At 41.3% G+C, this 18,079-nt stretch overlaps 1 protein-coding gene across 2 annotated transcripts in view; it reads right to left on the bottom strand.

Moving 5' to 3' along the window:
- SESN3 (sestrin 3) overlaps positions 1 to 18,079 on the bottom strand; it is a 45,526-nt gene that overhangs the window by 8,726 nt on the left and 18,721 nt on the right. For both annotated transcript variants that reach the window (XM_071432740.1, XM_071432741.1), the window contains exons 2-9: positions 12,731 to 12,796; positions 10,206 to 10,403; positions 9,345 to 9,527; positions 8,699 to 8,935; positions 7,006 to 7,153; positions 4,649 to 4,764; positions 2,085 to 2,275; positions 636 to 780 (exon numbers count right to left, since the gene is read on the bottom strand). In XM_071432740.1, the coding sequence (XP_071288841.1) occupies positions 636 to 780; positions 2,085 to 2,275; positions 4,649 to 4,764; positions 7,006 to 7,153; positions 8,699 to 8,935; positions 9,345 to 9,527; positions 10,206 to 10,403; positions 12,731 to 12,796 (1,284 nt within the window). The remainder of the gene's footprint in view (positions 1 to 635; positions 781 to 2,084; positions 2,276 to 4,648; positions 4,765 to 7,005; positions 7,154 to 8,698; positions 8,936 to 9,344; positions 9,528 to 10,205; positions 10,404 to 12,730; positions 12,797 to 18,079) is intronic.

Genomic DNA, 18,079 nt, shown 5'->3' with positions numbered 1-18,079 from the left:
ACAACATCCCAGGACTGGTGCTTCAAGCAATCTTCCATCTAAGAAGCCACCCTTAAACCTTTTTTTGTATCCTAATGGAATTAGTTCTTTCTAAATTATATTTGGTTATCTTTACTACTACCTGTGACCGTTATACAGAAGAACAGAATAGGGAACAGTTTCCATACCAGATAGGCTAGCAGGGACTCATGGGACTCATGCACTGAACCCTTCTCAGGAAGCATTTAATATGATATCTGAAAGCATGTTGACATTTTTAGTGCTGAAAAACACCATAAAGTATGCATATATATATATTTAGGTATTTCTTGATCTCCAAATCCCAAGTATTGACATAGTTGACCACTTCTGCATTCTCAAGTTTATCTTTAAAACTTTCTAAAAGTGAAGCATCTTTTCTTTTACAGTTGTCCATTTAATTTTATGGAGAAGTGACTCAAAATAATAACAATAAAAATTATCTCCAGCACACTAAGAAGTATTTTTGTCAAACTGGTATCTAACACTCAAGGAATGATTCTCATTTGTTTTTCTCTGATTTCAAACAGTTCATGTGACAGATGCTGCCGTTTTAGGTGTCCTCATATTTTAATTTTCAAACAGCACAGGGGTCTCTTTGGCTTTGGAGCACATACCTTCTCTGAGTGCTTGAACTGGCGCCAGTAGCTGTCGTACATGCGCTTGGTGGTTCTCTCTGGGTAGCAGGTCACTGTCTTTATGTAAACCTTCAGGCTGCGTTCAAGTAGCTGATTCACTTCTCCATAATCGTAGTCATCATACCTACGCAACACAAGCAATCGTTCTGCTTGAGGTAACTTTCTAAAAGCACTGTCTTTTGCAGCATCGTGTTCTTAAGGAACTGGAACATTTATCATACATGACCAAAACCCATGTGTTAAGAGAGGATCTTAAAGGCTTAGTAGGATCATGGAATTTTAAGGCTGGAAAAGACCTTTAACATCATCAAATCCAATGGTTAACCCACCATGTTCACCATTAAACCACATGCCGTATCCACCATTTTATGAACACTTCCAGGGATATTTTTTCTCCCACTTCTGTGGGCTGTTCAAATGATTTTCAAATCTTTCTTTGAAAAAATTTTCCCTAATATCCAAACTAAACCTCGCCATGAGCTACTTGAAGCCATTTGTTCTCATCCTGTCACTTGTTACTTGGGAGAAGAGCTGACTCCCACCTGGCTACAGTCTCCTCTCACGTTGTTGTAGACAGTGATAAGGTGCCCCCTGAGCCTCCAGACTAAAGACCTCCAGCTCCCTCCGCTGTTCCTCTTAGGACTTGTGCTCCAGACCCTTCCCCAGCACCACTGCCCTCTCTGGACACGCTCCAGCTCCTCAATGTCCTTCCTGTATTGAGGGACCCAAAGCTGAGCACAGGATTGGAGCTGTGGCCTCACCAGTGCTGAGTACAGGGGAACAATCCCTGCCCTCATCCTGCTGGCCACACCCTGGCTGATCCAGGCCACGATGCCACTGGCCTTCTTGGCCACCTGGGCACACCCTGGATCATGTTCAGCTGCTGTTGCCCAGCACCCCCAGCAGCACTGAGCAGTTTCCCAGCCACTGCCCCCAGCTGTAGTGCTGCCTGGGGTTGTTGTGACCCACGTGCAGGACTCAGCACTTGGCATCACTGAACCTCATACAATTGCCCTTGGCTCACTGATCCAGCCTATCCAGAGCCCTCTGTAGGGCCTTTATCCAGAACCCTCTGTAGGGCCTTTATCCAGGGCCCTCTGTAGGGCCTTCCTAGCTCCTTCCAGCAAAGCAACACTCCTCCCCAACTGGGTGTTGTCTGTGAACTTGCTTAGGGATGTTGTTTTTCCTAAATGAAGGATACAGGCTGGCTTCAGAGAAGACATTTCTGTAAAAATTTCCATCCTGACTAATTTTCTGCACTGGAAGGAGAAATTATACTGATATGTCAGCAAAACCACTCTAACTTCCAGACAGAGGTACCATTTCCACTTTAAACACCCAACCTAAAATGATGCTTTACACATGGTTTATTTTTCTGTTTACATAGTTTTACCATGTATTCCTAAGCCAGGGAATTTTTGTCCATACCTGATTCCATACATACAGTGGACATAGTTAAATAAAGCTCTTCTTAGTGTAGTTGTATCAACATCTTCATGTGTTGCCATAGTGTTATATGTGAGGTTATACACCATCCGAAACTTTTCATCCAGGAGATGCCCAATATCAGAATAAAGCCTGTTTACAAGGGAAAAGCCATGATTTTCCCAAGTATAGTCCTGCAGGAAGAGAAGAAAATATATAAAGGCACAAATGAAGTTAATTCCTTATGTCATCTTCTCTACAACTCAACAGTTTTTGTTGTCTGATAGTTATGACTTTATTCTCTTCCAAAAGTTTGCATTTTGAATCCTTCATCCACATCACCTGCTCCATTTACCCAGAATTCTTGGCAATGAATATCACATTGTGACTCCCCAATCCTGGATATCATTAGCCTACAGGTGAAAAAATCCCAAGCTTCTCCTGAAGTGCTTAGGGAATCTTCTTCTGCTTTTTCACTCTGACCAGTATCATTCCATGTGGGATTGGCTTTTAAGTTTAAAAACTTGCTCCTCTTGGAGGCTTTGGTGCTTAGCTCCAAACAGAGATGGAGCCTACTTCCAGTGAGGATGCACAATCATTGGGTAAAGTACTGAACCATCCCTAAAAAACTGATAAAATCCAGGCTGCTTTGGTCTTAGACAACCACCTGGATTGCAAGATAAAAGCCTGCCTGCTTATATGAGGAATGGGGAATCTTTGCAGAGTGGTGGCACAGCAGGAAGAACCATCCTGCTCCAGAGCAGGGAGCAAGGGCGCTCCGCACAGCCGTCACACGGGAAGTGAGAGTGTGCCCACATCCTTGTCGAGTGCTCTATCATCCCATCACTGATGGCGTCTTTACAACTGAGGGCATCATCTCCATGTCCTTCCTGTTGCTGGCTGTTTTCCAAAGGTACTGCCAGGCCAGGGTCCTCACCTGGACCTTGAAGCATGTCCACTGTCCTGTCCCCAGAGTAGGACAGCAGGGAAGAGCAGAATAGTGCTCCGTTGTCTCCTGGAGGCATCAATAAAACATCTAAAACATGTCACACTATCACATTTGGCCTCTGGCTGCCAGCACAAAAGACTATAAGGCTTGTGAGAAATATGCCATACCCATACAGCCCTGGAGAGGTGTCCAGGACATCACAAAAGCCTCTGAGAGTCAGAAGGCCCAGAGAGGAGAAAGTGCTGTTGACTAATAGCAATTGATCCCTATTATCAGTGAAACCTCCCACCCAAAAACAAGCTTAAAGACATTCTGCTGTGTTTAGAATAACTTTTGTCTGTTAATAAATTAAAAACCATAGAGACAAAGACAATTTTGGTTTTTCAGAGTAAGGATAGGACTTATTGCAGGTGTCTGGGATGCTTAAAATTTAAAATTTAAGATATCATTAATAGCAGAAAATTTGGGAGGCTGTGGGTATATACATCCAGCTGCTAAGAGTAGGACATAATAAAGTTAAATTGTCAAGGTGACTCCTTTGAATGTAAGCCAGAAGCTGTCCTGTTTATTTAAGAGCAGAAATGTTTCAGTTCCAATTTCAGCTTCTTTGGAGCTTTTTTCCAAGGGAGCCTGCTGCTTCTTAAGTAGTTAGGCAGATTGTCTGATATATAGGCACTGACTATGCCTTATTCTTTTTGGCAGTAATAACCTACTTCAGGCTCATATAAAGACCACAGAATAAATTATCCAGTTCAGCAGAGACTGCTATAAAGCTAAATACATTTCCTGAGAGTGATCGTGGATTCTTTATTTTAAAGTCTCAGATACATCTTCTGACCATGGAGTTTTCCTGCACCCACTGTCATTTTAATTGAAGTTCTCTGATTTGGTTGAAGATTCCTTCCATTGGTTTCCAATTACTTCTAGACTGCTTATGAATGTGCTTTGTAAGATAGAACAGAACCAAGAATGTCCCTCCTGTTATATATAATATGAACCTCATGATTCTGGTCATGGCAAAGGATGTCAGTATATAAGACAATCTACACATAAAATGTATATTCTGTTCTTCCAACAGCACTGAGAAATACGTATTAAAATACTGTAAAAACTTCAGTAATCATATTTCAGAATTCCTTTTCTTTCATAGCATTCCAAGTCCAGAGATTTGGTGCACATATGAGAACAATACTCCCCAAATCACTCTCACAGACCTGTGTGTATCCAGGTATTGAAAGCCACTGGAAAGAGAGTACTTGGTAAAGTGACAGGAATAAAGAGTTGCTCCAGTGGATTTTTTTCTAAAACATCTGAAGGGATGGGAGAGAAATTCTTGCTTTTCTACCTTTCCCTTTTATTTCAGATATGTTTTACAGTTTTCAAACAATAATACTGGTAATAACTGAAGTAAGGTGGAAAGCCAAGTACTGCCTTGCTAGAGATTGACAAATAGTGAAAGACTCCATCTCAGGGAGATTTATGCAAGGTTGTGAGTTACTTAATGAACCAGGACAAGAAAAGGAGCATGCAACCAACATACACCACTATAATCACTTTATGCTCTGTAGGGAGATATATAAACATTCTTTGAGTTGAATGTGCTTTTAAGAGATAGTACCTGAGCTCTGAATGTAGGCAGATGGTCTTCTCCTCGCCTTGCAAAGTCTTTGTACCCAAACCCAGGATCTTCAACATAACGGGAGACATCTGTAGAAACTATTTCATCATCAAATGCTGGGAATAAAACAGCAAAATGCTTTGCTTTAGGCAAGAACATGAGTTAATGCTGACTTCCAACTACCACTCTACTACAGGACTAGAGGACAGCTTTAGAAGTTATGCAAAGGAGAAGAGTGATACAAAGGAAAGAAACATTTCAATCCTCATATGCTTATATTGGATACATTACTTTCATTGAGCCCATTAAATGTCAGCCTATACCAGACATTTAATGTACTTCTACAAAAAGAGAAGAGATGGGCTATACTTCTGTCTGGAGGTTTCCTTTTCTCTCTGTTGACTTCTGAGGGAGGCTAATTATCTTAAGTCAGGAAGATGAACATCATTAGCAAAGTCACTATGTTAGCATAAGAAACAAAACAATGGATCCTTGACAGCAGGATTGTTGTACTGATTAGCCTTTGTGTCAGGAATCACACTGGCTCTGTCTGTAAGCTGGAGTATGAGCACCAGACAGCAACACAACACTCCACTGGTAAATATCAGCTGAAGACTATATGAAAGCAAAGAGCTCTACAGCACATCAGGGTGAAATTCTGCCAGAAGCTGTAGTAACTAAGCATATTCAAAGAGCTCCAAAACATATCACTAAGCACACGCAGGTTCTCTATCAGGAGTCAGTCTTTCCCTCCCGAATAAACAGGTGGCTTGATTATGTAACTACCTCTGCAGAAGTTGACTACTGCATAGCTGACTGCATTTGACCCTGATGTTAAAATCATGGCTTGCTTCCACATGCATTGGTAGAACAGTTGCCATATGTCCACTGTTAGCACCTTGAAAAGTCTGTTAATCTAAGAATTGCAGAAGTGCTTTATCTCCTCTTTGCCTCATTAAACAATCAAAACATAACCGTGTAGGAAGAAGCTTGGACAACATCTGCTACAGTAAATTCTCAGCAAAGAATAAAAAAACCTGTACACATACACTCCTCTGCCCTGACAAGAACTGGATTTCATGAAAGGGTAAAGGTCCAACACACACAGACTCCTCCTGAAATCAGCAAATGGTAAAGAGGAAAGAAATCAGCAATCCTACTCAAAACCCACTTCTGTCTTGAATGACCCCTTTTCCTTAAACACCTGAAGTTGCACAGACTCATGGAAGTCCTGATTTGATAATGAAACTGCAATGAGTGTCCATTTAACTGCACTGCTAATACTACCTGACCAAAGGAAACTACAGCAAGAATTTACTATGTCCATTTCAAAAAATCCAGCTTGATGTTGCTGGATGTATCTTCTTTCACAGACTTTTCCATGTTCCTGGAGAGCCACAGAACAATCTCTCTGCTGATCCTCAGTACATTCTTCCTCCCTTTCAGCTCTTTGCACAAACCCATTGATTCTTTCAAACACGTTTGGTCTGAAGCTGTGGAGACCTAAATTCACTAAGAACAGTGCAGTAAAATGAAGCATTTTAGTGGTCACTTTTTAAAAAGACAAAAGCAATCATCTTCAAGTAGCTTCTACTATGAGGAAATAGCTAGAGATTCTGATTGTCTTAATAATCTTTCTTCCAACACTTTCTTGGGGGGAAAAAACACCTTTCTGTCTGTATGAAGCAGCCTGCATTCAGTAGTTTGTTAGAGATGAAGGCCTCCAGAGCATATGAAGAATATGGGAAAAGAAGGTTTCAGCTCAAAATTTGGAAAATCATTTGAGAATAAAAAAATGCTATCAATCTCTATCACAAGATAGGCGGTGGAACAGCACAGCAGTATGATCACTCAGAGCAGCAAATTGGTAATGTCCTTTCCAGGTGGGCAGTAAATGGTAAAGTAGTTGAGTCTCATTGTCTAATTCCTAAACTTAATGCCATATCTGAAAGCTACTTATGAGTGCCATTGAAGTTCTAAGCTCCACAGAACCTACACTATGAAACATTACTGAATATTTATTACTAATTTATTAATTATAATTAGTAAATGAATTATTTTTATTATACGGAACATAAAAAGAAAGAAAAAAGTACACCCTGCTTTTTAAGGAAGCCTACAGGCCTTTTTTCCCCTTAATATACAAAAGCTAAATTCAAGTAGTAAAAAGGATGATATTTGCCAATCAAGAAATCCTAAGATGATGAAGCAAAAGGTAAGACCACCCTTACTACACACCTCCTACATGAAGAGCCAGAATAAAGAAATGGACAGAAAAATTTTCAGTCACTGAACTAGCCTCAAGCATTTATTTCTGAAAAAGCAGACATGAAATTGAATTGGAAAAGCCCAAATACCTCCACTAATTACTAGCAGACTCTCCTTCTTCTCCTTCTCAAAGCGAGTTGCCATTTCCTCCTGAGAGGCTTCTTCATCCTCTTTATCTTCCTGTAGTCTCTTCATCCTTTCCATCAGGGCCTCCAGCTCACTTAAAGAATCTGCAATCTGTAAAAAACACCATGACATTCTGCAAAATTAGAAGATAGACAACCTGTGTCATCTTCGAATTTCATGCTTGACAGTAAACGTTCTCAAAACCAGCCAGCAGCAGCAAACACAAAAACTCAAGCCAGAATGCATTTTGCCACATAGATCATAGACAAACAGCTTTCACACAGCAGGGAGACAGGAGCTGGGAAGTGTTAATGTGGCCTGCTGCAGTAATTTACTGCAGTGGGATTAACAGTGAAGAGGTGGTGTTTGAGTGTGGAAACCACAGTCACTCATATTCCACCACATAGCTCAGGAAAATCCATCCGCGTGCCCTACGTCTCCCATAAACAACTTTTCATACTAAGGAAACTATATTCAGTCCATTGGCAATGGAAAATATGCTTCTGAAGAGATGCAGTGCAACACTGCCTTACAGAAACACAACCTGAGATGGCAAATCAGTATTTTTCTTTCATTTTGTGTAACCAAACCAGCCACTTTTCCTTCCTTTTGTGAGAAAAAAAGACCTCTTTTTAATAGAAATGCATCAAAATTTTGGGTGCCCTGTACCTATCATTCAGAATTTTTATAAGATAAATGATTTTGTTTTTCTTTTCCATCTTTTTGAGTCTGTTCTTTTGCCCATAGTTACAATTCTAGCAGACTCCTCACTGCTTAGCAATAAGCACAGTCAGCAGCAACGCTCTGCTCACTAAAATGGGGAATAAGGGACCTCCACGGCATGAGCTGGCATGTTTTACAGCCCAGAAATTTAATACACAGTGATTGAACTGAGTGATGACATGCTTACATTCTACTGGTAATTGTAAAAATTGTATCTAGCAACTCTACTCATAATCCTGATTTTCCATCAAAGGCAATGAGGCTAATTCATCTGTCGGCATTAATTCAAGGGCATGTCTTCAAAAGCATTCTAGAGCACTTTCCAGGAAAAAATGTCCAGTTAATTAACTGGTAATCAAATTAATCAAGTTAATTAACTTAGTAATCAAAGTTCTCTGTTGATTCAGGACTGGAACGCCAGCATGAAGAATTAAGTAATTTTATTTCAGACATTTCCTCCCATCTACATGGAAGTGTTTCAAACTGTTTCGTGACTGTAGGCCTTGAAGTAAAAATAATAATTATTATTATTATTACTACTACTACCACTACTACAACTTGTATTTTTTTCCATCTTTCTTTTCACTCCCTATGTTAGGAACATGGATGGAACAATGCTCCAGTCAATGTCCCACTGTCTAAAGAAACTGGGACTTTGAGTTTTCTGCTGAAAGCAAAGTTTTAGTCTTGCCCGACAGGTGGTGAGATTAACTATCAAAATCACACTGCTCTGACTGCCATCCACTGTTACAGGGTGGTTTTCAACAGATTACACTGGAAATTGCCAGAGTGTATCTAAGAATTACTGGACTCAAGCATTCCTGTAAAGTAGACAAAAAGAAATTTCAAACTAAAATTTAAACAGGACAGAATGGAAGTAAGTTTTCTAATGCGAAACAGAGGCAAGAAAAAGAATTTTCTTGCAACACTAACCCCAAAGTTGCTACTTGTGAGGGATGCATTTTCTATGTTGTTGTCATTGGCAAGATCACAAACACAGAAGTTGTTGACTGCTATAAGTCTGACTCCATTGGATGTATCCGGATCTCTCTCTGGATTAATGCCACTACCAAACACAAAACTTGCCAAGGCGTGATAATGGGCCAACAGGACAACAGCATGAACCAGTTCAGGAAGAGACCAATTATTTTCCCCAGTCTTGACAAGTTTCTGAAATGAGAATAAAAAAAGTGTAAATATAAAATTTCTTTTGGCCCCCAGATTTTCTATAAAACACTACACATTTCAAAAAGGGATCAATTCTTTCTTCCAATAATACCATATTCCCCTTGCACACAAACTCTCATGGGATAAAAAAAGAGACATCTAATATATTACTTCTTTTCTTTGGGCTATTTTAGCCAATGCTATTCCTCAAAAGAAAACCTGACTGGTTTTGTCACACAGGAGAATCAGCTTGTTTGGTGCACTAGTACTTCCCTGAACTTTTTAACTCAGGGTAATGAAGCCTAACTAGGCAGAGTTCTGCCTGTAGTTCCAAGCCTACCTTGCACAGTTTCTAGGCAGTTCTTTTCACCAGACATTTACCGGTATTTACAGGGCATGACTGAAAAGGTACCTGGATGTGCTCTTTTGTGATCAGCCAGGGCCGGTGTGCAAGAAGTTTGTTTATTTCGTTCAGGTTTTTCAGTCTTTGGGGAATGTATTCTAAACCATTCAACCACTCTGCAATCCCACCAGTCTTCAGAAACTCATCAACGTGCATATTTATTAGGTAGGAACACTGATGTCTGGCAGCAGCCTGGAATAATTAAACACAGAGGGAACAGTGCAGCACATTAGTGTCTGATCTGGTTTTGCTGTGGGTGAGAGACAGGTTAATAACACAAAACAAAAGTACAATGTCATTCCAAAAGGCCCAGTGCAAATGCATTTCAATGCACTTCTATACAGTATGGAGGATTCTCCAACAAAAATATATTTGATTACTCTGGATTGCAAAATATAATTTTGGTTGGAAGTGATCACTAGAAGAGAACTCTCACAGAGCTGACTTAGAACTTGTTGCTTGGAACCTTATCCAGACAAGATCTTCACCCTTGGAGATCACAGAACCTTTCTTGGTTCCTGCTGCAATGTCTCAACATCCTCAGAGAGAGAATTGTTTTCCTAGTGTCCCTCTGGAATTTCTTGTGACTTGAGTCCACTGCATCTCATCCTACTGCTGCACAGTGATGTGGGCATGTGAGAGGAGTATCACTGTGGGAAACAGGGCATGATGTGGGTTGCCAATTCTCCCCTCTCACTGAAAACCTTCTGGCTAGGCATGCTTTATTGTGATTAAAATCTACAACAAAGATTCAGCTTCTGTCAAAATACCACCCTAATTTCTCCTTTCTAAATTCTTCCTGCTTTTGTTCTTCTTTGAAATACAGAAGTGAGAGTTGCAGGAGAGGAGGCACAGCCTGCTGGTACGTACCATGATAGCAATGTAGTGCCTGTAGGGCAAAGGAAGGGGCCCATCCATGCGCAGCATGTAGAACTGGCTGCGGAGGAAAGACTCCAGGTACTGAGTGTGGATGCTCATCACCTGGGTGATGTTATCCAGGCGACCAGACGTAGAATATTCTTCCACAAGAAGATTAGTACGTTCATCCAAACCATTTGCTTGCATAACCTTCAAAATAAGATGGAGAAATGTTAACAGAGGGAGAGATTTTCTCGAGCTTTAGCCTTTGGGAGAAACACACTGCGGTATGAAAGGTTTATCTGTGTCCAGACTTAAAGACAATGATGGAGTTCTGGATGTATATTTGCAAACATACATGCCTGCATGAATGCAAATACACACACACAGATCCTGCTTGTATACTGAGAACTGAAGAGCACTTTACACTGAACCTCTGTTATTTTTTATAAGTTCCTAAAAACCCAAAGCCATTTTTCTACACATCTTGAAACAGAGGAAGTCACAGATGCTGAAATCAAACCTGTACAGGGAGCTGAAAGTAAGTAAGAGCTAAATGGAAAGTAAATTCTTTATGGAAGACAACCTGTTTAGACACACACCACCTGAGTGCTCAGCCCTAAAATCAATTTCAAAATTAATGGAGAGGAACTGGATTATGTAACCAAATTATAGAAACAGCCTGGCAATCTACTCCTTCTGTGCTTGTATAATTGAAGAGGAGATCAAATGCTAATTTGTCCATAACATTCAGGTATTATTTAGAATAGGAATTTAATGCTTTCTTTAAACAAAAGCTGTTCTTTAGTTATTCCAACCAATCCAAACCTTGGGCACAAGATGAAATGAAACAGCATAAGAGTAAGTAGCTCTTGCATTGCAAGCCCTGACACAGTATGAGTGCTATTACTCAGTGTTTATCACTAGGAACAGCCATTCTCAACATGTTCACCACTAAAGTTACAAGCACAAGACTAGAAAACCCAGTATTTATTCTGACACTGTGCAGTAATAAACCAGCCAGCTTACTATTGCAAACACCATTAAATGAGAATATATTTTAGTTGTTTTACTGCACATGAAGGTAGAAAGTGCCTAAAACCAAGAAGCACAATGCTTTTGCTGAAATATTCTATTTAAAATATGTTTTCTTCTTTATGATGGGCTGATGAGTGGGCCATGTCTCAAATATTTTTCTACCAGATCTTATATAGAAGTCACATGCAAAGAAACAAAACAACATATTACATCTTCACTTCTCACCACTGTACTTTCCTGGCTTAATTTGTGGGCCCAGAAAGAAAGGGAAGAAGCAGCTACACAGTTAGGCAGCTCCATCTTTTTTACATGTGTATCTTCACTATGGCAGCTTTTCTGTGTCTTATACCCAAACTGATGCCTTCTCAGTGGTCCTTAATAATGTTTTTACCATCAGAATTTTATTCACACATTAGAGATCATTTATCTTCCTGTATATACCTCACTCCACTCCTAGGAGTCCCCCTTATTCTTCAGCAAGTGTATCTCCCATGTACTTAAGAGATTCTTGTCTCATTTAGTGGTTTCTTGGGGAAATAATATTTCTTGTGTCTCTAGTAAGGTTTCTAATCTTCTCCAGCTTGTCAGGAATTTTTCTTGTAACAGTGCGAGTTATAGAAAGAAATTCTGCTGACAGAATCAAAATATAATCCCGTAGGACTGTGCTGTTGCTATGTTAGGCATAGCAATATGCCATATGATTATTTCTAAGCTTTATCTCCATCTCTATTACTATCCTCTTCATACTGTGCATGTACTTCCTCCTGATTTATTTCCATCCACAGACATTTTTTTTTAAATTCTGCTTTCAAAGCCTTGTGGCATGTTATTAGGAACCTTTACAATTAAGTCATTATTCTCTGTCCATATTCTTTCCATTGCAACAATAAAGCAGCCTTTAACACCAGTAGTGTTATTATCACTTCAGTGTGTTACTATGCTGTCACTAAACCCTCTCTATTCACTGTACTATTTCATGACAAGGAATGAGGGAGAAAGGCAGTCGTTTGTTCAACAAACCACAGTCGGCATTTGGCATGGTAGAAATCTCCAGTCTGAAATCCACTCCTTCCTTTCAACCATAAATTCTCTCAAGAGCCACAGCTATAGTCTAAGGAGTGAAGTCATATTTGCAGGTTCTCTCAAACTGAAGGTCAGGGACTGCTCTGAGAGCTACATAATCACGCTGCTACAATACTGGACAGGCCTCCCTTCAGGTCTGGCATTAGAAATAATGTGTTCACACCCACCCGAGAGGAGCAGAGCTGTCACTCATGGCTGTCTCTGGGAAAGCTGGTAACAGAAAAGATGTCAAACAGTACCACTTGTGTGGAAGGATGGGGTGGGTCTTACCCACTGGAACCTGCTCCAGAGACACCATTGCTTTTGCTTTCAAGGGAGCTCATCCAGGTACCATGGAACAAGCAGGGTCATAGAACCATCCTTCAGTGTCATTATTTTCAGAACTATCACCCAAGCCCAGCTAACTGCAAACTTACTTCATTCTCTGGTATAAAGGCACTTGGTCCTCTTGTCAACGGCGGGGAGACCTGTACTCTCTTTTCCTGCAAAACAGTCACATAGTTCAGTCACTGTCAGGAATTACATATTCACCTCACAAGATGAGATCTTCAGGGTCTGGATTCTATTCTCTTCTCAATGCCCCCAGGTGTTCACTGAGAATGCATGGAACCACACCACATTAGATCAGCTTTGCATCCCCTGTACTTTGCATGAAGGAATGGCATTCATTTTGGCAAGGATCAGCAACAATTTTGGGCAGGGGTAAGGCCGAAACAAACCCCAAAAATCTAATTCCAGTTGGTTGACAGACCAGTTCGAAGATACACAGACAATAGCAACAAAACATGTGGCATGATGCTAAAATTAGCCAATTTACTGGATTGAATGGAAATTTGAAAACAGAGGGGGAAAGAAAAAACCAAAAAACCACACTCAGGAAATTATAAGCAAGATGCTGTTTTTCTTCAACATCAGCATCTGATGAGATCCTTGGTGTTGTGAAGAGTGTAAGAACTTTTTGTGCCAAATATTGGCATGAAAAGCAAACCAGCTGTTGCAGTGTGATGCAATATCCTGTTTTAGCTATCCCAGTCCTTTCCCAGGTGGGCCAATACCTTCTCCCTTCCCCTCCCCTTGCCTCCTGCTGAGAGCTGTCCATCAATCTTGGCAATCCAGCAAGGGCGTCACCTGATTGGCAGAAGTTCAAAAGATGCTTCTCAGCCCTGGGGTCATTGGGCTACCTAGGTGCCACTTCTGTCCTGAGCCTTACCCCTCCTACCTGGTTGGTGGCATACCTACCCCCTCCCTCCCCCTGTCCCCAGGGCTTAAAAGGACACTGGGACCATGCGGTCGGCATTCTGTTGGAGCTCTTACAAGATTCAGAGATCTGTGACCCTGGAATAAAGCTCTGGATTCAACACTCCGGCAGAATCCGTCTCCTTTTTCCCTTCACCATCGCCTAAAGCTTTTCCACCAGAGGTAAACCTGAGTTCCTGCTTGCCTGGACTTGTTCCAAGTGCCAGCTGCAGCATCCAGCCAGCCAAAGGTGTCTCTGAGGTGAAAGCCATCTCAGTTGCTGCCACTGGTCAAGCAGCAAGGGCCAGATGAGCCCAGGCACGTTCCATCTGGTAATATTGGGATCATATTCCAATATTTTGGTGCCCAGCCAGCAAGACCCAGTTAGATGCATTTTCAAGAAACCTGATGAAAAGGCCACCTGGCTCACTGCTGAGCCTGGAGCACACTGCAAGCAGCACAGCCTCGGTGTGCAAACCCCAGCTACAAGGCAGGAGGATATATTTAGTACAGAACAAGCTGATAGTGTAACAAGAGCCAGAGGACTTTTCTGATTTATTAGGGATAAGAAACTGGATTAAGATAAAATGTGCTGCCAGCCAGAGGAGTGAAGGGGACCTGGGGAGGCTGTCTGCTCCTCCAACTCATCAAGGGCAGGACCAACGCTGTCCACATGATTCCTGAACAGTGTTGGTCCAATTCTCCTGGAGGTTCCTTCCTCTCCACGGGTGATTTATTTCAGTGACTAACTCCTCAAACTGTTAAAGTTTTCCTAATGTCTAATCTGAATTTCCCTTGAAATAATTTAAAGCAGTTGCTTCTTGTCTTTTCTTCTTTTCCTCTTTATGGTTATTTTCCACCTATCTGGCTGGTTGCACACTTGTCTCAAGTCCCTAATTGCAACCACAGTGTTGGTGATTCTTAATATGTTATCCATAAACAGCAGTATTGGATTTGCATACTAAGTATTTCGTGCCCCTAACATAAAAGGCTGAAGTTTTCCATAACAAATGACTCTTAAATACCTCTACCAGGGGGGCTTTAAGCTTAACTGCCAGTGTGCACAAGCAGCAGTGCCAGTCGCATAATGAATGTGCCACTGATTTCCACCCAGGAAAATTAAGCCACTGGAGCTGCGTAACTATTGTCCTGATCCTTAAAAACATCCTGTCCTTTCTAAATTAGATTAAAGAATAACATGCAAAAATCAGCAATGATTATTCAGGAAAGATGTTCCAAAGCAAACTCTCACAGGACAATTGAATTTGTGACTTTGGAACAATTAGCTGCTAAAAGATGCAGAAATAAGCTGGATCAACCACATGAAGCCCAGCAGCCAGGAGACAACTTCCTGCATCTGCTGCCTACTGTCACAGCCCCAAAAATCCTGTAAGACATTTCTCATGTACAAAAAGTACTCAATCTAAAGTATGAAGAAACGGTGAAGAGAGTCCTGGTAGCTGCACATGCAACCCCTTCCTCACAGTTACACAAGGCACAGGAAGACATCTTCTGCCCTCAAATACACCCTCTTGCCAGCAGCCAGTCATTTCCACCGACATTAAAAAACAGAAATGCTTTCCAAGATTGGATCCAAGCTTGGATTTTACTTGGTTTGTGAAGGTTATCTGGAAATTAAAGTTTAAAACCATTATTTCACACTACATAATCTGGAGGAAGCAGCTTGAGTGAGTGATGCAACTTGGATACCTGTACACTGTCAGCTTTTGCTGGAGCATACTAGAGCCCAACCTTCTCCATCCTGCTCTCTGATCTGTACCTTCTTCAGGCTCTGCAAAGCTGGTCCTTAAGGCCAGACCATGGCAAAAAAATCCCTTTGTTGCTTCTGGCAGGACGTGGGCTCCATTCCCCTGTTCTCCCATTCAGTGTGACTGCTATTACTCCTTTGTGCCTGCAGATAAGCTACTGCTGAGGAAAGGAGGAAACAGTACTTGGGTGGATGAATATAGGCAAGTATCAACAGTTAATTCCTGTGAATGATGACAGAAAGTTCAGGAGATAGTCAGACATGAAAAATGTGTGCAAATCTACTACAAAAAGAACAAAATCCAACTCCTTCTGGGTGGTGGCAATTCTAAAAAAAACAAGCCTGGGGAAAAAAAAAAAAAAAGACAAACAACCAAAACAAGAACAAAACCCCAAAAGCCTGAACATGATCATTCAAGCTGATGAGTCTTATCACTAGACACTTACAGGGAGCTGGGCTTTTTTGATATTAGAAATGAAATTCTTCTCTTCCACCAACAAGACAGATTATTTTGCCTTCTTGCCAAAGCTTTTATTTTATTAAAACTGGTTAAAACAAGATTGTGAGGAGAAAAGGAGCAAACATCATCTGGTTGCCCAAGTTCTCAGGATGCTATAAATAAAACCACGTGAAGTTTACAAGCATTGAGAAAGATAATGTTGGCTTTGTTGAGCTGTAGATAAGAACCACTCCTTCTGGGCATGCTTTATCTAGAACAATGACTTAAGGTCTACCCGAGAACCCAAACATAAAAAACAGTTAATGGGAATTAGAAAGCAACAGTGCAGACTTATGGTCCTTTATTGTGAAAATTCTTGCAAAGCTTCTTGTTTTCCAAGAAAGCCATTTTGTTTTCCTGTCCAAGTGGTCTTTGCAGATTACACTATCACTAAGTCAGCCAGGGTCCCAAATATCTTATTTGAAATTGGATTCTTTTGCTAAGAGGCTGAAGCAAGAAACAGGTTGCTCAGCAACTAAAATGCTGCACGCACAACTAGCAGTCATTCTCTGCTTCATGATCCTCCAGAAACAAAATTACTTGAGTAAGAACAATTTCCATTTACATCAACACTAATACCTTTTTGAGGGCTGTTTCCTCAGAAGGAATGAGATATGAAGGGCTTCAAAGCAGAAACAAGTGTGCCTGAGCACGTTCCTGAGAGAGGGGCTGCTGCAAGCCAGAGCCTCAGAGCAGGTCACTGTCACACTGTGGTGTCAGACAGCAGAACAAGACCCCTGCAGAGCACGGGAGAGCTGATGCAGGAATTCATGAAAAATCTGACGTAAGCTCAACCTGTGACTTCCTCCTGTCCTTAAACTGCACTTGCAATGGTGTTAGGACCTTCATCAGGAATCTGAATGGTGACAAAGTAGCAGCATTTCCCCTTTGCTGTAAGAACTGTAAGAAATACCTTCGTCCTTGGGCGAGCTCTGCAAAAACCCAGACACAAATCTGCAACTTGCCATCTCATGGGTTTATTTTCAGTTGTGGCAGTGACTGCACACCCTTCCCTCCAGAGCCAAGATGGGCACTGGAATGCAGCACCTGCATCCCAAATAGCTGCCAAGTGGCAGAGCAAGGAATGCCAGAATGACTGGGGCTGGTGATGCGGCCATGAAGGCCAAGGGGGAGCAAGCACGAGCCCAGCTGGCACCGGGACAGCACAGCGGCTTTCCTCCCAAAGCCCAAAGCAAAAGAAATAACCTTTCTTCCTCTTCACCACCACATGAATCACCGTGTCCTCAGGCTTTAAAGAAATGGCTATTTTTAGCAAGCTGTAAAAGGAGGCTGTTATGCTTGAGAATGGAAGTGCTGGCTGGTGGGGCTGATCAAACAGCTGCTTTAGCAAGCACTTCTGAATATCTATGGATTCAGAAAACATGGGTGAGAAGCAAGTGCTTGCACTGCTATGGCTGCAGGGAGGATTCTTACACACATGGCACGTAAAATCTAATTCATCCTGTGCTTGACATCAAGGTGGCCATGCTTCAACAGGATGGGGGGAGGGGGATCACAGGGAAGAAACATTCAAGAGGGAATTTTGTGAGCCATGAGAGTGCTGCCACTTGTGTCCCTGCAAACTCTCAGAGCAGTGCAAATGTCTGGGAAACACTCACGAAGGGGCTCAGAACCTCCACTCTCACAACACCTGCCACCACTGCCAAGACATCAGGATAATACACAACACCAGATCAAATATAAATCCTAACGGCATCCCAAAATTAGCTTTTCCTGAGGAACAAATTATTTTTCTTAAACAAGCAGAAATGTTTTGGGGGAAGGTAATGAGTAACTTATTATTTATTAAACCTTTTCTTATAATCTACAAGCCATTTTGCTACCATCTAGGATTTGTAAGGATCTTTGTTATTTAAATTCAGTGGTCCATCTCTTTAAAATACTCATTATCATCTGCAGCAATAATCTGAGTCAAGTGTGTCACTGGATGGGAGTGGAGAACTAGGTTTAGGATTCCCTGTCTGGGGCTGAATCTTACCAAAGGAATAGCTTTTATTCCGCAGTCTCAGTTTTATCTTACAGTTCTTCAAACTCAAAATACACCAGCTCAATCTCACAGACTTAATGTAATGGAGCACATATTTGCTTTTCAGCTGACACACACAAATGCCTTGAATTTTAGTTCACATTACAAGCAGCATTATTTGCTGCTGCTGCTGGTTAAAATCCCACCTATAAACTGCTTTCTCCTACTCCCACTGTTGTTACTGAACATATTTTCATTTTTTGTTCTTGGATCCT

This window comes from Agelaius tricolor, unplaced genomic scaffold, assembly GCF_023055355.1.
Source record: "Agelaius tricolor isolate 1412-34295 unplaced genomic scaffold, bAgeTri1.0.p SCAF_9, whole genome shotgun sequence".
In the NCBI taxonomy this organism is placed as follows: domain Eukaryota; kingdom Metazoa; phylum Chordata; class Aves; order Passeriformes; family Icteridae; genus Agelaius; species Agelaius tricolor.
Note: the sequence above shows the minus strand (reverse complement) of the source record. Positions and strands in the feature narration are given on the sequence as shown.